Source organism: Chiloscyllium plagiosum, unplaced genomic scaffold (assembly GCF_037043375.1).
Source record: "Chiloscyllium plagiosum isolate Xiang-an unplaced genomic scaffold, Cpla_swu_hap1 HiC_scaffold_22, whole genome shotgun sequence".
NCBI lineage: Eukaryota > Metazoa > Chordata > Chondrichthyes > Orectolobiformes > Hemiscylliidae > Chiloscyllium > Chiloscyllium plagiosum.
Window position 1 is genome coordinate 56,609,473 of NW_028270160.1, and position 22,840 is coordinate 56,632,312.

The window sequence follows — 22,840 nt, forward strand, 5'->3', positions numbered from 1 at the left end:
GTATGAGATTGGCACTTAATTAGTGCTGTCACCGGTGAAGCAATTTCAGAAACAGCTATGTCAAATCAGTCTCCAAATTAATTCAGAGCCTTTATATCTAAAAGGCCATTGTGCCTTTTGGATAGGATTCAGACCATCCTGGGACAAGGTACAATGACAGAACATTGACCAGTACAGCACGTACAGACCATTTGGCCCATAATGTTGTGCTGAGTGTTTATCTTAATCTAAGATCAACCTAACCTACACACCTCAATTTATTGCCATCCATGTGCTTGTCCAGCAGTTCCTTAAATGTCCCTAATGTCTCTGACTTTACTATCACCGCTGGCACTACATTCCACACACACACCACTCTCTGCGTAAAAAAACCTACCTCTGACATCTCCCCTAAACCTTCCTCCAATCACCTTAAAATTATGACCCCTTGTGAAGCCATTTCTGCCCTGGGGAATAGCCTCTGGTATCTACTCTATCTATGCCTCTCATTACCTTGCACACCTCTATCAAGTCACCGCTCTTCCCTCTTCTCTCCAGCGTGAAAGGCCTCAGCTCACTCAACCTCTCTTCATAAGACAAGCCCTCCAATCCAGGCAGCATCCTGGTAAATCTCCTCTGCATCCTCTCTAAAGCATCTACATCCTTCTTACAATGAGGCTACCAGAACCGGACACAATATTCCAAGTATGATCTAACCAAGGTTTTATAGAGCTGCAGCAAAACCTTGCAGCTATTAAACTCAATCGCCCTGTTAATGAAAGTCAAAACACCATACACCTTCTTAACAACCCTATCAACTTGGGTGGCAACTTTGAAGGATCTCCTTACATGGACCCCAAGATCCCACTGTTCCTCCACACTGCCAAGAATCCTGTCTTTAACCCTGTATTCAGCAAACATGACCTTCCAAAATGAATCACTTCACATTTATCCAGGTTGAACTCCATCTGCCTATTCACAGCCCAGCTCTGCATTCTGTCAATGTCTTGTTGTAGCCTGCAACAGCCCTCGATACTATCTACAACATCATTGACCTTTGTGTCATTGGCAAACTTACTAACCCACCCTTCCACTTCTTCATCCAAGTCATTTACAAAAACTACAAAGAGCAGAGGCCCAAGAACAGATCCCTGCAGGACACCACTGGTTACCGACCTCCAGGTGGAATACTTTGCATCCACTACCACTCGCTATCTTCTTTTGGCCAGCCAATTCTGTATCCAGACAGCCAAATGTCCCTGTATCCCATATCTTCCAACTTTCTGAATGAGCCTACTGTGGGGAACCTTCATCAAATGCCTTATTGAAATCCATATCCATCACATCCACTGCTCGACTTTCATCAACTTGTCTCGTCATATCCTCAAAGAACTCAGTAAGACTTATGAGGCATGACCTGCCCCTCACAAAGCCATGCTGACTATCTTTAGTCAAACTATGTTTTTCCAAACAGTCATAAAGCCTATCCCTCAGAATCCTTTCCAGTTCCTTGTTTACCACAGATGTAAGACTGACTGGATTTCCCTATTCCCTTTCTTGAACAGAGGAACATTTGCCTCCCTCCAATCATCTGGTACTACTCCCATGGAGAGTGAGGATGCAAAGATCATCGCCAGAGGTGCAGCAATCTCATTCCTCACTTCCCGTAGTAACCTTGGATATATCTGGCTCAGCCCTGGGGACTTATCTATCTTGATGCTTCCCAGAATTTCCAGCACATTCACTTCCTTAATATCAATCTGTTCAAGCCTATTAACCTGGTCCACAGCGTTCTCACTATCAACAAGGTCCCTCTCCCTCGAGTGAATACTGAAGCAAAAAACTCATTTAGGGCCTCCCCGACCTCTTCAGACTCCAGGCACAAGTTCCTCCCACTATCCCTGACGGCCCTACCCTCTCTCCGATCATTCTCTTATTGCTCACGTATATATAGATCACCTTTGAGCTTTCCCTAATCCCTGCCAGCAAGGCTTTTTTGTGATCCCGCTTAGCTCTCCTGAGTTCTTTACTAGCTACACTGTAATCCTCTAAGGCTGTGCCAGGTCCTTGTTTCCCCAACTTTAAGTAAGTTTCCTTCTTCCTGTTGATATCAAGCTCCTCTTCTCTTGTCATCCGAGGCTCCTTCACCTTCCCATTCCCTGCTTGTCTCAGACAAAGTTATCTAACACTCACAAGTGCTCCTTAAACAGCCTCCACACTTCTGTTGTGCATTTCCTGTAGAACAATTGTTCCCAGTTTATACTCTGCAGCTTCTGTCTAATAGCAGTATAATTTCCATTCCCCCAATTACATACCTTCCCATACTGTCTGTTCCTATCCCATTCCTTGGCTATGGTAAAGGTGAGGCAGTTATGGTCACTGTCACTGAAATGCTCGGCCACCAAGAGATCTGACATCTGGCCTGGCTCGTTGCCTTGCACCAAATCCAATATGGCCTCCCCCTACTCGACCTATCTTGTGTCAGGAAGCCCTCCTGGAGACACCTGACAAAATTGGCTCTATCCAGACCATCTGCACTAAGGAGGTTCCAATCAATATTGGGGAAGTTGAAGTCACCAATAACAACTCTGTTACATCTGCACCTTTTCAAAATCTGCTGTCCAATCTGTTCTGCCATCTCTCTGCTGCTATTGGGGGGGGGGTCATAGAAATCACCCAATAAAATGACTGCTCCTTTCCTGTTACTGACTTCCACCCATCCTGACTCCGTGGACAAAACCTCTTCAACACCCTCCTTTCTGCAGCTGTGATGCACTCTCTAATTAACAATGCTATTCCCCCTCCTCTTTTCGCCCCCTCCCTGTTGTTTTAAAAGATCTAATCCCTGGAACATCCAGCAGCCATTCCTGCCCCTGTGAAGTCCATGTCTCCTTTACAGTCACAACATCGTAGTTTCAAGTATTAATCCGTGCTCTAAGTTCATCACTCTTATTCCTGACACTTCTTGCATTTAAACAGATACACTTTAACCCATCTCTTTGCCCTATCAACTGTGTATCCTTCCTGACAGACTCTCTGAATTCTATTTCTGCCCGTTCAACGACCATCCTCTCCTCTGATCTGTAGCTCTGGTTCCTATCGCAATGCCAAACTAGTTTAAACCCCCTGAAGTGCTATCGCAAATCTCCTGCCCAGGATATTGGTGCCCCTCCAGTTTAAGTGCATTCCGTCCTTCATATACAGGTCCCACCTTCCCCAAAAGGTACCCCAATGATCTCTGTATCTGAGGCCCTCCCTCCTGCACCAGCTCTGTAGCCTTGTGTTTATCTGCACTCACTCCCTGTTCCTCGTCTCACGAGCACATGGACCCGGTCATAATCCTGAGATTGCTACTCTGCTCATCCTGCTTTCTAGCTTCCAACCTATCTCCCTGAAATCACTTTTCACATCCTCATCCCTTTTCCTGGCTATGTCACTGGTGCCAATGTGCACCATGACTTCTGGCTGCTCACCCTCCTCCTGCAGAATCTTGTAGACTCGATCAGAGACATCGGGGACCCTGGCACATGGGAGGCAACATGTGGTGATATCTTCCCACAAGCCATAAGATAAGCTTCATTAAACAGTTGAGATGACAGGCTGAGACAGCAAAGTCTCTTGGGTCTGTCCTCTCTTCCCTGAACTAGTTATAATCCCACTGTGACCAGAAGGTCAAAGCTCTTTGCCAGCCTTTGCTGAACTGGGCTGTTTCGAAAGTGCAGTGCAATCTGGTTTTCTTTACCTTAGCTTTGGCCTCCACCTGAGCTCCATTCTGAACGAGTTGACGGACCACGTCTGCTTGGCCTGCCCTGGCAGCCATATGTAGGGCTGTTTCCCCTCTCTGAAACACAGGAGGTGAAGGACACGGGTTAGAAAACCACTTGAAGGTCTCGCGCATCATTTGCAGGAAATGTCAGTGACAAGTCTCTCGCCAACCCGGAATGTGCTCAGCAGCCTATTGGACGGATGGGGCAAAGGTCGGCTTTTGAAAACAGGAGTGCTCCCCGTTTCCTCACTTACCCCTCTCCAACTGAGCAAGTCCCCCGTCACCCGCTGCACAGCTCTAGCAACACGGAAGCAGGAATGGTGCTCGTCCCTGACTCTTGATCCATTTTTGCATTTCTTCTGATCTTACCACAGCCCTCACTGTGTTTCACATGGTGTGCTCCTGGCCCGGCAATGCCTCAATTTAAAAATTCTGAACCTTGGCTTCAAATGGCCACACCCCTATCGGAGCTGCATGACTTTGATTCCACACCGACCTGCCTGGCTCCTTTGCAAGTTGGTGTGGCAGGCAGTAATATTGGCCAGGACGCCTCTCAGAGCGTCAAGATAGTGACTCACCACCAACCTCTCACAACAATCATGACCAGCCTTGCCTTGGCCTCCCAACAAAGAATTAAACAGAAAACCCAGCCATTCATTCCTCAGATTCAAAATCAGTCCACATACGTAAAGCGTAGCTGAAAATTCCTGCAGCTGTATCTTTTTGTAATCCAGTTAATCTCAAGCTCAAGTAACTGGAGCCTTTGTTAAAAATGATCTGTGACTTCCATCACTAGTACAAACCAACAGCCACATGCAAACATTCCCAAGCCAGCAGATCACATGAGCCATGGAGAGAGATTCTGAATAACATACAATGGATGATCAAATGAACAAACACTTGGGTAGCAAGCTGCTTGTAAGAGGAATTGGCTGACAGTGCCAGGGAGGGAAAGGTGTTGTCAGTAAAACATTCAGAACACATTGCTCCGAATTAAATTGGTTAATGGTTGGTTTTTGACGTACACAGCATCATGAGACAAAGCTACAGCAGCAGGTTTGGCCTCATGCCTATTTGTAGGGATGGCAGCACTGGGTTTCCTCCGGGTGCTCTGGTTTCCTCCCACAGGTCCAAAGATGTGCAGGTTAGACGAATTGGTCATGCTAAATTGCCCACAGTCTTCAAGAATGCGTAGGCTAGGTGCATTAGTCAGGGGTAAATGTAGAGTAATAGGGTAGAGAAATGGATCTGGGTGGAATACTCTTCAGAGGGTCAGTGTGGACTTGTTGAGCTGAAGGGCCTGTTTCCACGCTGTAGGGATTCTAAATCCTCTAAGTCAGCACTGGATCAGCAAAGTCCTGAAGGAGATCTGCTCGGGCTCCTCCCCGATATTTAGCACAATAAAGTGTAAAAATCACCAAGTATGAGTCGTGCTGGGGATAGGATTCCCACTTCCTGCAAGCACATGCTTGGAAGACTGATGAATGGGGTTGCTCCATCTTTCAGATCAGGTATTGCATGATCCCTAAAGTTGTTGATCATGTCAAAGCTGTCTGAGTGCACCTTTTTATTAACTTGTGGGAAATGGGCATCACGGGTTGGGCCAGCATTGATTGTCTGTCCCTTGAGATGGTGGGGGTGAGCTGCCTTCTTGAACCGCTGCAGTCCAGTTGCTGTGGGTTGACCCACAACGCTCTTTAGGGAGGGAATTTCAGGATTTTGACCCAATGACGGTGAAGGAAGGGTGATAGATTCCCAAGTCAGAATCGTGATTGGCTTAAAGGGGACCTTGCAGATGTTGGTGTATTGTGAACTTACAAAGCAAGGTCACATTATTTATGTAATTATTCATACCTGTTGGATCCACTCTCTTTGTAACCTGTATCGTTACAGCAGTAGTGATCTTTATAAAAGTTGGAGGAGCATACGTAATCTGTCTGAGATCACTGGCTGATTTTAATTATGTCATAGTTGGTGCGTCCCACCGCGGTGAGTGTAGGTTTAATCTCATGAACTGTGACAACACTGAGATCTGTGTACACTGGTAGCCCTATCACTGTTGGATCATTGGCAATATCAACCAGGTAGGAAGTTTGAGGAAGCCAACGTATGCTTGCAAATTAGCACAGCGGTGTGTCTGTGGCACTACATGGAGTTAGTATTCTGTTATATGCTGTGAGACTGCCTTTTGAAGGGCACAGTGTGGAATGCCATTTGTTGAGGTACATCTCTTACAGAGCAATAGCTCCTGCAGCAGTTTTGACTTTCTGGGTGTCCTAACCTGCTTTTTGGCGATGTACGATGTTGAACGGAGTGAGAACTGCTTACACTGTCGGCATGCTGTGTGAGGGTGACATCCTCAAGGTTAGGGTTTTGGCTTGTTGGTTGTTTACATTTGTGCACGGTTTTATGGCTATTCTTCTTGTAAGGGTCATGGTAATGTACTGTCTTGTTGGTGACTAGGGTCTTGTTCTGGACTCTGGCTTAGTTCACAAAACAAGATGTTCTGCATTTGCAAGCCCCAGTGGCCCTGGCTGAGGTCAGATGTGACAAACCGCACCGAGGCTAGATTGTGCCGGTTTGGTTCCTTTTGCTGACAGTAGCAATGGCGATGTCCGAGCATGTGATCCTTGTTGCCCTGACTCTGTAGCTTTATGCTGGCTTCCAGCAAGGCATCAACGCAATGGCCCTTTTTTCTTGGCCAGAAGATCTTTCCTAAAGGCTTTAATCTATAAAGAGGTAATTGGTCAGTCATTGAGCCCCTCTGAGAGTTCTACTTTGGAGAAATCATACTTAGAACCTTTGCTGCAGCAAAGTTATCAATAGACACGTGGCACATTTGGCTGTGTGACATAGTTGGACTCTTTTAATCTGGATGTTGATTCATACCTTGAGTTCGTCTTCACGTGTGTTCCAGATCTTCTCAGGATCTTCTCTATGTCCTCAAAACCAGACATATTTATTCTCTGAAGCCCTCCTATCTGATGCCCAGTCAGAGTTTCAGAGACCTCTTCTCTGTAACATTTATTTCATGATCCATGATGTAAAACTGCATTTGGTTCTTCAATTGCTGTTAATCAGTGAGGACGTAACTCGCTGCCCAATCCATAATGGAATGTTTGCCTTCCAATTCTTGTTGAAGACTTTCTCCTTTCATTGAAATGGAGTGTAGTCCTTGTTTGTTCCTTTCTTTTACTTGGCATGTTATTCTGCCCTTTTATTTTTCCTTTTTTGGCTTCTCCATAACTTTCTTTTTCAGTCTTGTGGCCCCTTGATATAAGATCAAGACAGGATGCATCTGCTCAGTCTTTTTCACAGGGCTAGGGAATCAAGGACTAGAGGGCAAAGAATAAAAGGGAACCTGAGGGGCAACTGTTTTACAAAAGGGATGGTATGCGTATGGAATGAGCTGCCAGTGGAAGTGGTTGAGGTGGGTACGTTAACCACATTTAAAAGGCATTTGGACAAATACATGGTTAAGTAAGGTTTAGAAGGATATGGGCCAAGTGCAGGGAAATGGGGTTAGTCTGGATTGATATTTTGGTCAGCATGGACCAGTTTGGGCCAAAGGGCCTGTCTCCGTGCTGTTGAACTCTACGACTCTAAGCCTTTTGACTGCTGAAGCTACTTTCTTTCCTTGTAAAAGCAATGCAGGACTTGTAACTTGACAGTAGGACAGATAGACAGGGATTCTGCTATTTAATTTGCAGATCTACACTCACATAAATATGCTGTTTGTCTTCCTCATGTTTTGAAGTCCAGCACTAAACAACAACGAACAATACAGCACAGGAACAGGCCCTCTGGCCCACCAAGCCTGCGCCAACACATTTTGCCCTCCATACTAAAATTGTCATCTCATCAATCCTCAATAGGTTTTCCAAAGGGTCTGCTGCAAATAAGACCTTGGAATTTTTTTTACAAGCAATTACCGCTACTTATCTGACTGATGCCACATGATGTATAATCTAGAATTTGGAAGTCCTTTCTTTATAAACGAGAACTGCATTAACTTGATACCTAGTGCCTTCATGATCTGCCATTGGTCAGTGGTCTTTTTAACTTCAGCAGGATACTGGTGCATGACAAATCATCGAATCCCTACAGTGTGGAAGCAGGCCATTTGGTCCATCGAGTCGACACTAACCCTCAAAAGAGCATCCCACCCAGATCCACACCCCATCCTTGTAACCTTGCACTTCTCATGGCTAATCCACCTAGCCTGAGCGCATTGCTGGACACTATTAACAATTCAGCCTGACCAATTCATCTAACCTTTACATTTTTGGACTGTACTGTGGGAGGAAACCGGAGCACCCGGAGAGACCCACGCAGACACGGGGAGAATGTGCAAACTCTACACAGACAGTCGCCCAAGAGTGGAATTGAACCCTGGTCCCTGGCGCTGTGAGGCAGCAGTGGTAACCACTGAGCCACTGTGCCATTCAAGGTGATACTTATGTTAGTTCCTTTAACCTAAGAGGCAGACATGGGTGACTGACACTGAAAGATTCAATAGATGTTTAATGACAGCTTCTGGTATCTAGATACATTACAATCACGAGCACTGCTAAGCAATTTGGTTACAAACTGTAGCAGGTTTCCCTCAGCACATCATGCTGCCAGTAAGCCTAGTAAAGATGGTAATGAGCCCTTTTTCCCATCAGGTCACATGATATAATGAGATAATGGACATGTCTCTTAAAGTTATATTGCATATAGGCTGTGAGACATAAACACAATGAGCAGCCTGTAACTGGAGGAGTGAGATTAGTAGCAGCAGGCAGCAATTTCGGGGGAAGCAGGGGCGGGACAAGGAAGTCAGGCTGCTGGACAGGGGGAGCGACACCAGTAAGACTAGGACAGAAGGCCAAGGGCTTGGAGAGTGTGCCTGTGGATGGGGCCAAGGGTTTGTGGGGTGGGGTAGGTTAGGGGCAACTGAGGCTGCAGAACATGGAGCAAACAGCTACCGAGGGCAAGGGAGAAGCTGCACATTGTGGACAAGGTCTGGAATGAGGGCATGAGCAGGAAGGATACTGGAAAGGGGCAAGAGCAACTGCCTACAGTAGGAGAAGAGGGTCTGAAAATGGGGAGAAGCTCTGAAACTTGGATGGAGGGTCTATAAATGGGGGAGAGGGTCTGAAAATGAGGGAGACGGTTTGAAAATGAGGGAGGAAGGGACTGCAAATGAGGGAAAGGATCTGAAAATGGGAGAAGAGCGTCTGAAAGTGGGGGAAGAGCATCTCAAAATGAGGGAAAGGATCCGCAAAGGAAAGAAACTAGTTTAAATTTTTCACAAAAGAATAATTATCTAATTGGAAACATGAAAACTAAAGTAATGAATGCCTCATGAATTAATATACTGTACATGACTTTAGGAGCTATTTGATATGGGAAAATGTAATGAATATGACTGTAATGATGACTATGTTAATTGGAAAGTTTAATACCAAACCATCTATTTCATACAGGTTTGTATTTATGTGTCATCACACCTCAAGCTGTTTATGAATAATTTGAGGTTCGAAGGCTGTGTTCAAGGCAAACATGCAAGAGTTTATCTATGACCGTATCAGTCTATGGAAAGTGTGTTCAGTATGATACTTTTTGTGGATAGAAAGGTGCTAATTCCTTTTTTAAAAATAGCATTTTTGCAAAATTATACCTGTTGTCTTATGCCGACCTATGTACTGTGACGTCCAGCAAGTTAATGCTTTCCTGGTGTGTTGTGGCTTTAACTTTATGGAGACTTTCTAATTAGTGACAATATCAGGTTGTACGTTTGCTCGCTGAGCTGGTAGATTTGTTGTCAGACGTTTTGTCACCATGCTAGGTAACATCATCAGGGAGCCTCCAGTGAAGCACTGGTGTTCTGTCCCGCTTGCTATTTATCTGTTTCGGTTTGTTGTGGTGGGTGATATCACTTCCAGTTCTGTTTCTGAGCAGTGGGTAAATGGGGCCCAAGTCGATGGGTTTGCTAAGGAGTTCTAGTTTGAATGCCAGGCCTTTAGGAATTCCCATGCGTGTCTTTGTTTAGCCTGTCCCTAGGCATCATGGTAGCTCACAAACCTACCACCACACTGAAACAGCTCCTGATGAATTTAAAGGACCCCGTACCAACAACCAGCAGAATGATCATCAATGTACAACCTGATCCATAACCTGAGCTACAAATCTTCTCCAAAATCGCACACCGACAATATTGATGACATTTTCTATCCTTGCTTCAGCAAGAGTCTAAACCTTTCAGATATCAACACAAATACACAGGATACTATGTGACCGCATCATTTAGTGAAGGAGCTGGAGAGAATGAAATAGGAACCCCCTGAAAATCAAAACCAAAAGCAGTCAAGAAATCTCAAGAGCAGTCCTCAAAAATGAATCAACCTGTGCCTGATTTGTGGCCTCAAACTGCAGTTAGACAACAGATTCTGTATGGGTACAAGAGAATATTCTGCATGGTTCAGTATTTTGTCATTTGCAACTGAAGAAATTCCATAAATTGGCAGTGGATCCAGTTGAAGAATAATAAAACTGTCAAGCAAAATCTTAGATACTAACACATAGAGTTGGGAGGTCATGTTGTGGTTGTACAGGTCATTGGTTACAGGCCACTTTTGGAATACTGCATTCAATTCTGCTAGAGGAAGGATGTTGTGAAACTTGAATGGGTTCAGAAAAGATTTACAAGGATGTTGCCAAGGTCGGAGGTTTTGGGGTATAGGGAGAGGCTGAATAGGCTGGGACTATTCTCCCTGGAGCGTCGGAGGCCGAGGGGTGACCTGATATAGGTTCATAAAATCATTAGGGGCATGGATAGGGTAAATAGACAAGGTGTTTTTCCTGGAGTAGGGGAGTCCAAAACTAGAGGGCAGAGGTTTAAGGTGAAAGGAGAAGGATTTAAAAAGGGATCTGAGGGGCAACATTTTCACACAGAGAATGGTGCATGTGTGGAATGAGCTGCCAGAGGAAGTGGTGGAGGCTGGTACAATTATAGCATTTAAAAGGCATCTGGATGGGTAAATGAATAGGAAGGGTTTAGAGGGATATGGGCCAAATGATGGTAAATGGGACTAGATTACTTTAGGATATCTGGTTGGCATGGATGAGTTGGATTGAAGGGTCTGTTTCTACGCTGTACATCTCTATGACCCCATGAGATCCATTCTGACGAGATTTGGTAAGAGCCTCAGGTGATTTTAAGATATCTACTCTCATCTCTGATCCCTTTCGGAAAATTGGTGCTTGTGATCCTACAGCCTGCCCGGCCCATGCTGTTCATCCTGTTAGCTCAATCTCTGAAGAAAGACAAATCTGAATTTACATATCACCTTTCTCAACCTCAACCTTTCCCAAAAACTGTCTGACAACCAGTGAACTATTTCAGAAGCTAATGTTGGAAATGCGAATTAACATGTGCACAGCAAGCTTCCACAAGCAGTATTAAAATAAAAACAAGCAGGAGTCCAGTTTTAGGTGGAATAAATAGTAATCGTGACACGAAAGAGAATTCTCCAGCTCTTCTCTTTGTTAGGTCACCTGACAAGGCAGACGGGGGTCAGTTTAACAGCATCCTGTGCACTAGCAATCCAAATGATTGACTTAGTTTGGATTTACGGTCCCAGGTTACAACTGAGTGACATGGGGTCTTGTTAGACAATACTGTATAGTCGGAGGAGAGAGAGAGGGAGGGGGGGTTAAATTCAAGAGCTGTTAATTGAGAAGCTACACATTTTCATCTGCATGCCAAATCCTGAACCACAGTCCTGTCAATCAAGAATGTGCGGCTTTGAAAAAGTTCCCTTTCGTGTTTCTTGTCAGGATGTTTTTTTGTGGTCTCAGTCCCTCTGAATCAGTATGTCGGGCAAAGCTCAAACTACAGAGCTCAGCTTGATCAGTGCCTCATGAGTATTCCTGCTCAGAGCACCTCAGTAACATTCCAACTTCCTCAATCCAAGTATTCAATCTGACCTTCAGCAGCAGTTAATGTCGAACTGAATTCCAGCACTGTAAATTAGGGAACTTCAAAGAGCAACCCTTTCCACTTGGTCTCCAAGATGCAATGGATATTAAAAAACAATTCCCTGAAGCAATCAGATGGTTACTTGGTGGCCTCATGGAAAGGATATAGGGTAGGGGGAGGGGAGCTGCAGGAGGATGAATTTCTGCATTTTCATTACATCCTGTGAAACAGAATGTCTTCAGTCAAAATTGTAACATAGAAAATAATTCTGAGTGGGCTGCCTAAACTTTATCTTTCATTCTAAGATCTACTTTCTCTGAACATAAGCCAAGAATAGGGGCTCCAACATTGCTGACCACAGCCAGCATTAGTCACACAGTCCCACCAACTCACACTCACATACAAATCTGAAAACATATCACTGAACTGCTCCTTTGGAAAACAGGCTCGGTCTTTTATTAGTTCAAATTAGACACCAAACTATGGTTTAATTTCTAACAGTTTGAAGAGACAGTGTGTGTGACAAAAGTTCTGCTTTAATTTTCATTGCCCATACTCCTCACTGAATGTGCGAACACTATTTTTTGTTAGGAATTCTTTCAGCATGTCGGAACTACCAGGTGGAAAAGGACCAGAATCCATCCAGCTGTCCTCCTATTACCCTGCAATTAACATGATGGTATGCTACCAATAGTTGTGTATGCATTGGTCTATGACAGAGGTTGACAAGACAGGAGGGCTTACACTTTTACCCAAGTTGGTGTTGGAGGATTCTTTCCCCCTTCGGCTTTGAATAATATGTACAAATGTTGTTAACCAATTAGCTGCAGCACACAAAGCTTCTCATTCAACTGTACATTTAAACATGCAAAGTACTTTGCTATCAAAATACCATTGGCCTTCCCTGATAAAAGTGCTTCCTTACCACGTTTGTTGTATTTGGTGATGCTCCACGTTGCATTAATTGTGTCACAATATTTGCATGTCCCATGAACGCAGCGACATGTATAGGCGTGAGGCCAGACTGTGAAGAATAATAAGGTGTGTCACACAGAGATCACTCAACACGATTGTACAGCACTTCTGCTGCACAGGTAGTTATTGTACTACATACACACAAATACAGACGAATATCCACACAAACACATATCGACCAATATCCAACACAGCCACATACAGTCAAATACACTCTCAGACATATACAGATCCAGGTATACACATAAACACATACAGACCAATATGTACACAAACACATACAGACCCAATATGTACACAAACACATACAGACATGTACAGATCCAGATATACACACAAACACATTGAGACCAATATACACACACAAATACCTGCAGACCAAACATACACAAACACGTACTGACCAATACACAGACATGTACACATCTATATACACACAAACACTTTCAGACCAATACACACAGACACGTACTCACGAACACACATACACAAACACATACAGACCAATATATACATAACATGTACAAACCAATATACACTCAAAAACATGTGCAAACGAATATGCACACACAAACATATACAAAACAATATATGCAGAAAACACACACAGACCAATATACACAACTACTCAAACTTACTAATACATGCATGAACAGGCAGACAGACCAGCCCACACATACCATTACACACACTTACAGACATAGAGACTAGTAGGCCTACACGCCTACCCCAGACCACTAGAAATACAAGCACACATACAAACCAATACAAAAGCAAGCACATATACAGACTGATATATGCACACGTGAATGCATGTACCCACCAATATGTATGCGCACCCAAACCCAATGGATGTCAAAACACAACCATGCATCAATATACTCACACTAACACTATTTGTGTACTCTCCCACACAGTCACAAATAAACACAATCATAGATGCCCATGCATGCAAAATCAGAAACACAAATATATTGATGTATACAAAAATGTATTTGACCACTTATACAAAAGTGTGCATTCATACATACATGAATACACATGAGACAGGCACATTAATATATTGCAATGGCTGAAACTGACACCAATGTACATATATATGAAAACATGTATATACATTAATATTTCAATCTATATACACAGAAACATCCATATACAAATGCACACAAGTGGTTACATCAATACACAAAAATACAAACACAGAAACAAAAACTTCAATAAAGAAACAGACCCATCGATACTCGTACACAGAAACGTTGCTGTTACCTCAGTGACTGCCTGTATTGACGCTCCATACTTCAACAACAGATCCATTACTTTAATCCTGTTCTTCTTGCATGCGATATGAAGCGGGGTGAAACCATTCTGCAACACCAGTTCAAAACTTGTTCGTTATTCAATACCTTTCAACTGATCGCTTCAAGACAACAAGGCTGTTCTCTCTTTTATTAAGAGGTTTTTCTCCTAACACTGATTTGGACAGGACTGTAGCAGAGTAAAGTCAGTAGGAAGAGCTACAGGAGTAAACAGAGTTACACTGGGGCTAATGTGCTCCAGTCCACAGCATATTACAACAATATAACACCTCTATTAAGTAAATCCTCTCAAGGCACTGCATAACAGGCCAATGTCTCACTGAATCAAATATTGGGATACGTTACCAAAAACCCGATCGTAGTTTTAAGGAACAATATAAGGAAAGAGACTGAAAGTCGGAGGTGACTTGGAGCGGAGTATCTTTGTGGCTGAAGGCACACAGTGGAGAAAATTGATGATACAAACAGAACTTTGAGAAATTGTTGAACTCTCAAAACCACCGGCCTCTTATGGCATTTTTTTTCTGAGAACCTGAGGAGGGTTTCTGATCCTTTTCCCAGCTTCAAAACATCCCTCCGAAACTCCTTCAACTTGAGGGTCTGTTCCCTAGGACTCAACCTTTCTCACCAGCGCTCTCAGTCCCTCTCACACTGCTGATTCTTTCTCTACTCCTCAAGGTATCATTTACCTACTCGGGCGCCCTTCCTGCTTTCCGGGCCGAGCCCGCCCTCCCTTTTATTTGTTTAGAAATTGGAGCATTGACACGGTGCAAACAGAGACTTCATTGTTATGTGGAGAATTCCGTGCACTGAAGCTCGCTTGAAAAGGTAACCACTAACACTGTGCTCATCTTTAAACTCCTTCATAAACTGGTCACATCCATGGAGTGTAACTCTGGAGCCGTTTGGCCTTCCATTTCTGTCTGAAAATCCACAATGAATTTTTATATTTTAGTTTGTACACCATATCAGGTTGCTAATTAATGGGAAGCCCTTTGCGGGAGAGTTACTGATCTGGTCTCCACTGGCTTCTTTCATGACCACTTGCAGGCTCTATCCTTTTCCTTGCCCCGTTCTGAAACAGAGACCTCTCTTCACTGGAACAATTTGAAAACCTAGCTCATAGCTTGTGATAAAGCAACTTTGGATCCTGAGACTGCGAACGTCTCTCCCAACCCCCCACCTCAACTGCCTGTGTTAAAACAGTGACCTTTGTCACTCTGCAACCAAGTACCTTTAGACAAAAGACACTGGATGCATAAAATTCTTCAGCGAGTCACTGACAGCTAATTCCTGTTTCTCTTGGCCAGACATTGGAGTAATATTTATTAAATTCCACTAGCTGGCCTCAGCAGACCCTACACCACAGGGCAGCCAGGGCGAGTGCAAAGTGGTTTCCATAGCAACGCTTTCTCTTTGCACCTCCTAGAAACGTCTTAAAATGAACTTCTGCTTAAAAGTTGTACGGTTAACAGAAACCCAACACAAGGGTTCTCTTAGGGAGGCAAAATGTCCACTCACGTGACATCTCTTTCAAATTTTTAATAACATCTCAAAATGCTCCACGGCAACAACAAAAGCTAGCATTTGTATAGTGTCTTTAACGCAGCTAAATGTCTAAAGGGCATGATCCATTTTTGACACCAGCCAGGTGAAGCGTTATTCGATCTGATCAGACCAAGCTGTAAGTCAGAGAGGTTAAAGGGGTTAAGAGAGATCCAGGAGGATTAGGGAGGAAATTTTACAGCTTAGGACTCCACCAGCTGGAAACATGCGGATCCATTAAAATGGAGATGGTCAAGAAGCCAGAATCGCAGCGCCGCAAATATTCCAAAGGAGCATGGGGCTCAAGGAGATTGCAAAGATGGGGAAGGATAAGGCCATGGAGAGATTGGGAAACAGGATGGGAATTTTAACATTCAGGCACTGCACAACTAGGAGTCAATCTAAGTTAATAAAAACAGGGGTTATGGGGGAATCTTCTGTTGTGTAGTTGTTATTTGTACATAAGCCAGTTTATGGATGGTAAGGTTCTGTAAAGACCAATGATTTAAATTATCCACTGGGCAGTGGGAAGAGTTTTAGTTAGCCACTTGACTAAGGGCCAGAGTATGATGCAGAATAACATCAATAGCCTGGGTTCAAGCCCTGTACCTGTCAAGGTCCTTGATAAGACCCAGCCTCCTGATCTTGCTTCATGTCTGACATGGACTGATGTCCTTCAACTATGTTTTTCACTCCTTCCATGAGCTGTGGATGTTTCTGGAAAGACTGGACTTTGTAGTTTAAACTGCAGGCCATTTCAGAGGGCAACCAAGTGTGAACCACAGTGCTGTGGGGTCTGGAGTCACATCTAGGCCAGACCAGGTAAGGACAGCAGTGTCCTTCCCTGAAGGATTTTAGTGAACCAGTTGGGTTTTCATCACAAGTAAGTACAGTTTCACAGCCACAGTCACTCAGGCTAAGTTTGCATTCCAGAATTTTTCAAAAGTAATTCCACCTGTGGTGGATTTGGAAGTGCCCAGGTTTCCCTGACATTTACCAACGTTTCTGGATGACCAGCTCAGGGATATCACCATGGCAGCACCGTCTCCTTCTAAAACAATATAACTAGTTCTGAAGAAAATACACATTGGCCTTGAAATGTTAACTTTGATTATCTTTCCATGGAGGGTGAAAGACCTCTGATTTTCTCCAGCACTTAATATAACTACAGACATTATATACTATATTATGCTTCATATAACCACAGATATTATGTACTATATCATGCTTCATATAACCATGGATAATATATACCATATCATGTTTCATATAACCATTAATATTATATGCTATATCATGTTTCATATAACCACAGATATTATATAGTATATCATGTTTTATATAACCACAGATATTGAGAGAACAATGGTCAGGATATTTCTACCATCTTATCTTTTGCTCCCTCCAGACAGGTAGGAGAAAACATCGGTTTTCTGCTGTTAGAAACAGCGAGGAAGGAAGATTTGACAGTCACGACCCAAAGGAAAATCGGATAAACACGTAAAAAGGAAAGGTTTCTGAGGCTCAGGAGAAAGGGCTGGGGTTTTGGGGCTAATGGGATTGCGGTGTCAAAGAGCCAGAACAGGCACGATGGGCCGACTGGCCTTTGTGAAGGAGGCTCCTTTCTGTATGAACCCCCAGGGGGTGTTCTGCGGTCAGGCACAAGGGCTACTCACCAGTGCTTTGGCATTGGGGTTGGCCTTCTTCTCGAGCAGGACCTTGGCCACCTTGTAATGGCCGCAGTGCGCGGCCACGTGCAGTGCTGTCAGATAGTCGTTGGTCACATCATCAACGGGCACGTCGTGGAGGAGGAGCAGCTTCACCGAATGCAGGTGGTCTCCTTGCGTGGCCATGTGCAGAGGGGACAATCCGTTCTGATGGAGAACAAACAGGAAGTTTGTCGGAATACAAAGAAACTCACTCACTACATCCGTTTATTCCCCAGAATGTACAGCGTCGGTCTGTGCCATCCTTTATGATGCATACAAACATTCTCCTCTTCCTCTAAGCCAGCCAACAAAACCACCACCTACTGCCTTTCTACCTCACCTCAGTACCCCTCACATGTATCTGTTGCCACAGTAACTCCACATGGGGTCCTCAAGCCCAGCCCTTGATCAGAGACTCCCCCTGGGCAGTCACACGCCCAAAGATCAAACCTCACTCCGAGGAACGTGTGAATGCTGTCTGCCCCAATATCTGCCAGTCAGGCTGCATGACAAATGTAAATTCTCCAGTCACCCACTGCCACTGAACCGTCAGCTGATTTGATGGAAGAGCTGGCTGTGTAAATTAAAACCAGGCCACCGAAGTCAAAGGTAGTGACTGAATCCAGATGTGGATTAGCAAGGGGAGCATTCAACACGACATTTGCTCCTCACTCTAGAGCGAAATGCGATCCCTTGACCCAAGACTGAGCTTTACATAGTGCAAAGAAAAATCAGAGCGGAGGAGAGACACATCCTTAATTCACAGACACCTGAGAGTCGCAAAGAGACGGAAGCAATTAAACCAGGGAAAGAGCTGGAGTCCACGCAAAAAGGGAAATAACTGTATCAAATGTGCCTTCCTCCCTCAGTACTGGCACCCTCCTTATTTTTTCTGCCTGTTCTCTCTCCTGTCACCCTGGAAGCTTTGCTTTCAAATCGGGTGTTGCTTCACCAGATACAGCATGGATCTGTCACAGTTACTTCACCCAAGTCCATCTGTGAGCGCCAACAGTGAGAGTTGGCAGATCATTGCCATTGCGTCTCCAATGGACACTTGACACAAACCCATCCCAAAGCCTCAGTAAGATCGTGATGGGCTTTTAGTTTTGGACCATTGTTGAGAAGTCCACTGGTTGTCAATGGGAAGCTACATGGTGAAACAAAGGAATTGTACCACTGGGGCCTTCTCCTCCCAAGCTTCTGATCATATTTTTTCGATCATCCTCCCATCTGTATGTAAGCAGTGCACACACAAACACACCCACTGACCACTAACCTGTAACAGAACCTCAGTGAATTCTCCCCTTGCTAATCCAAGGCATCGATATATCCTTATTACCATCTCCTGGGGTCAGCAGACGACACTGGATCAAGGCACTAATTGACACTACCTACCAGGGATCATTAAAATGTCACCAACGTAAATAGAGGGACCTACCTATAAAAACTGGACATGACCTAAAGGGCAAACTATATCCGAAGATACAAACAGGCACTAATCTAACATCTTTTGGACGTACATTTTTACTTGGTTTCTCTTGCCAACGCACTGGAACGGGAGCTTCATGTCCGTGTTCACATTGTTGTTATTGCCATGCACGTTGGCACCCATTATCATCCTCACTCACTGCTCATCCCTTGCCACCCTGCCTTCCTCATACCTCCATTCTCTGTTTCCCACTCTGCTCCCCTCATTACTTCCCCTCTGCTGAGCGTTCTCTCGATTTGCCTCTCACTTGTCAGTCTGCCTCGCTGCTCTTCACCGGATTGCATCAGCTGGTGCACTCGCCACCATGCTCAGGGGGTCGAAGTAGAGGGGGCATAGTGAGGGCAACAAGATGGGCACGGGGCAGGGCAAGCCGCTTGGAGATATAATTGACATGTATCCAAAATGTTGTTCTTTTATATAGGCAATTCCCAGCAGCATCACTAGCAGGGGCATCGTAGGCACGGGCATCTTAGGCAGGGGCATCGTAGGTAGCGGCATAGTAGGCAGGGGCAGCGTAGGCAGGGGCATCGTAGGCAGGGGCAGCGTAGGCAGGGGCATTGTAGGCAGGGGCATCGTAGGCAGGGGCATCATGGGCATGGACATCGTAGGCAGGGGCATCGTAGGCAGGGGCATCATGGGCAAGGGCATTGTAGGCAGGGGCATCGTAGGCAGGGGCATCATGGGCATGGACATCGTAGGCGGGGCATCGTAGGCAGGGGCATCGTAGGCAGGGGCATCGTAGGCAGGGCATCGTAGGCAGGGCATCGTTGGCAGGGACATCGTAGGCAGGGGCATCGTAGGCAGGCGCATCGTAGGCAGGGGCATCTTTGGCAGGAACATCGTAGGCAGAGGCATCGAGGGCAGGGACATTGTAGGCAGGGACATCGTAGGCAGAGACATCGTAGGCAGTGACATCGTAGGCAGTGACATCGTAGGCAGTGACATCGTAGGCAGAGACATCGTAGGCAGAGACACATCGTAGGCATGGACAACGTAGGCATGGACAACGTTGTCGGGGCATCGTAGGCAGGGGCATTGTAGGCAGCGGCATCGTAGGCAGGGGCATCGTAGGCAGGAACATCGTAGGCAGGGGCAGTGCAGGCAAGGGCATCGTAGGCAGAGACAACGTTGGCATGGGCATCGTAGGCAGGGGCATCGTAGGCAGGAACATCATAGGCAGGCGCATCATAGGCATGGGCATCGTAGGCATGGGCATCGTAGGCAGGGGCATCGTAGGCAGGGGCATCGTAGGCAGGGGCATCGTAGGCAGGGGCACATCGTATGCAGGGGCATCGTAGGCAGGAGCATCATAGGGAGGGGCATCGTAGGCACGGGCATCGTACGCACCGGCATCGTAGGCAGGGACAACGTTGGCATGGGCATCGTAGGCAGGGGCAGCGTAGGCAGGCACATCGTAGGCAGGGACAATGTTGGGATGGGCATCGTAGGCAGGGGCATCGTTGGCATGGGCATCGTAGGCAGGAACATTGTAGGCATGGGCAGCGTAGGCAGGGACATCGTATGCATAGGAATCGTAGGCAGAGGCATTATAGGTACGGACATCGTAGGCAGGGGCATCGTAGGCAGGGACATCATGAGCATGGGCATTGTAGGCAGGTGCATCGTAGGCAAGGACGTCAATGGCAGGGGCATCGTAGGCGGGGCAACGTAGGCATGGGCATCGTAGGCAGGGCAGCGTAGGCAGGGACATCGTAGGCAGGGGCATCGTAGGCAGGGGCATCTTTGGCAGGAACATCTTAGGCAGAGGCATCGAGGGCAGGGACATTGTTGGCAGGGGCATCGTAGGCAGTGACACATCGTAGGCAGTGACACATCGTAGGCAGTGACATCTTAGGCAGAGACATCGTAGGCATGGACAACGTAGTCGGGGCATCGTAGGCAAGGGCATTGTACGCAGGGACATCGTAGGCATGGGCATCATAGGCAGGCGCATCGTAGGTATGGGCATCGTAGGTATGGGCATCGTAGGCAGGGGCATCATAGGCAGGCGCATCGTAGGTATGGGCATCATAGGCAGGGGCATCATAGGCAGGGGCATCGTAGGCAGGGGCATCGTTGGCAGGGACCTCATAGGCAGGGGCATCGTAGGCAGGAACATCGTAGGCACGGGCATTGTAGGCACAGGCATCTTAGGCAGGAGAATCGTAGGCACGGACATCGTAGGCAGGGGCATTGTAGGCAGGGGCATCGTAGGCAGGAACATCGTCGGCATGGGCATCGTAGGCATGGGCATCGTAGGCAGGGGCATCGTAGGTACGGGCATCATAGGCACGGACATCGTAGGCAGGGGCATTGTAGGCAGGGGCATCGTAGGCAGGAACATCGTAGGCAGGGGCATCGTAGGCAGGGGCATCGTAGGTACGGGCATCATAGGCACGGACATCGTAGGCAGGGGCATTGTAGGCACGGGCATCGTAGGCAGGAATATCGTAGGCATGGGCATCGTAGGCAGGGGCATCGTAGGCAGGGGCATCGTAGGCGAGGCATCGTTGGCAGGGGCATCAAAGGCAGGAACATCGTAGGCAGGGGCATCGTAGGTACGGGCATCATAGGCAAGGACATCGTAGGCACGGACATTGTAGGCACGGACATTGTAGGCAGTGGCATCATAGGCAGGGGTTGCGTAAGCAGGGGCAGCGTAGGCATCGGCATTGTAGGCAGGCACATCGTAGGCAGGGGCATCTTTGGCAGGAACATCGTAGGCAGGGGCATCGAGGGCAGGGACATTGTAGGCAGGGACATCGTAGGCAGGGGCATCGTAGGCAGAGACACATCGTAGGCAGAGACATCGTAGGCATGGACAACGTAGTCGGGGCATCGTAGGCAGGGGCAGGGCAGGCAGGGACATCGTAGGCAGGGACATCGTAGGCAGGGGCATCGTAGGCGAGGCATCGTTGGCAGGGGCATCAAAGGCAGGAACATCGTAGGCAGGGGCATCGTAGGTACGGGCATCATAGGCAAGGACATCGTAGGCACGGACATTGTAGGCACGGACATTGTAGGCAGTGGCATCATAGGCAGGGGTTGCGTAAGCAGGGGCAGCGTAGGCATCGGCATTGTAGGCAGGCACATCGTAGGCAGGGGCATCTTTGGCAGGAACATCGTAGGCAGGGGCATCGAGGGCAGGGACATTGTAGGCAGGGACATCGTAGGCAGGGGCATCGTAGGCAGAGACACATCGTAGGCAGAGACATCGTAGGCATGGACAACGTAGTCGGGGCATCGTAGGCAGGGGCAGGGCAGGCAGGGACATCGTAGGCAGGGACATCATAGACAGGAGCATCGTAGGGAGGGGCATCATAGGAAGGGGCACTGCAGGCAGGGACATCACAGACAGGAGCATCGTAGGGAGGGGCATCATAGGAAGGGGCATCGTAGGCACGGGCATCATACGCACCGGCATCGTAGGCAGGGACAACGTTGGCATGGGCATCGTAGGCATGGACAACGTAGTCGGGGCATCGTAGGCACAGGCATCATAGGCATGGGCATCGTAGGCAGTGGCATCGTAGGCAGGGGCAGCGTAGGCAGTGGCATCATAGGCAGTGGCATCGTAGGCAGGGGCAGGGTAGGAATGGGCATCGTAGGCAGGAACATCGTAGGCACGGACGTCATTGGCAGGGGCATCGTAGGCGAGGCATCGTAGGCAGGGGCATTGTAGGCAGGTGCATCGTAGGCACGGACGTCATTGGCAGGGGCATCGTATGCGAGGCATCGTAGGCAGGGGCATTGTAGGCAGGTGCATCGTAGGCACGGAAGTCATTGGCAGGGGCATCGTAGGCAGGAACATCATAGGCAGGGGCAGCATAGGCAGGGGCAGCATAGGCAGGGGCAGCGTAGGCAGGGGCAGCGTAGGCAGGGGCAGCATAGGCAGGGGCAGCATAGGCAGGGGCATCGTAGGCAGAGGCATCGAGGGCAGGGACATTGTAGGCAGGGGCATTGTAGGCAGTGACATCGTAGGCAGTGACACATCTTAGGCAGTGACATCGTAGGCATGGACAACGTAGTCGGGGCATCGTAGGCAAGGGCATCATAGGCAGGGACATCGTAGGCACAGGCAACATAGGCAGGCGC

The 22,840-nt window shown here is 46.9% G+C and overlaps 1 protein-coding gene across 24 annotated transcripts in view; it reads right to left on the bottom strand.

Moving 5' to 3' along the window:
• ank3b (ankyrin 3b) overlaps positions 1–22,840 on the bottom strand; it is a 754,625-nt gene that overhangs the window by 172,034 nt on the left and 559,751 nt on the right. For all 24 annotated transcript variants that reach the window (XM_087999088.1, XM_087999086.1, XM_087999102.1 and 21 more), the window contains 4 exons: positions 17,224–17,421; positions 13,953–14,051; positions 12,637–12,735; positions 3,722–3,820 (listed from right to left, as the gene is read on the bottom strand). In XM_087999088.1, coding sequence (XP_087855214.1) covers positions 3,722–3,820; positions 12,637–12,735; positions 13,953–14,051; positions 17,224–17,421 — 495 coding nt within the window. The remainder of the gene's footprint in view (positions 1–3,721; positions 3,821–12,636; positions 12,736–13,952; positions 14,052–17,223; positions 17,422–22,840) is intronic.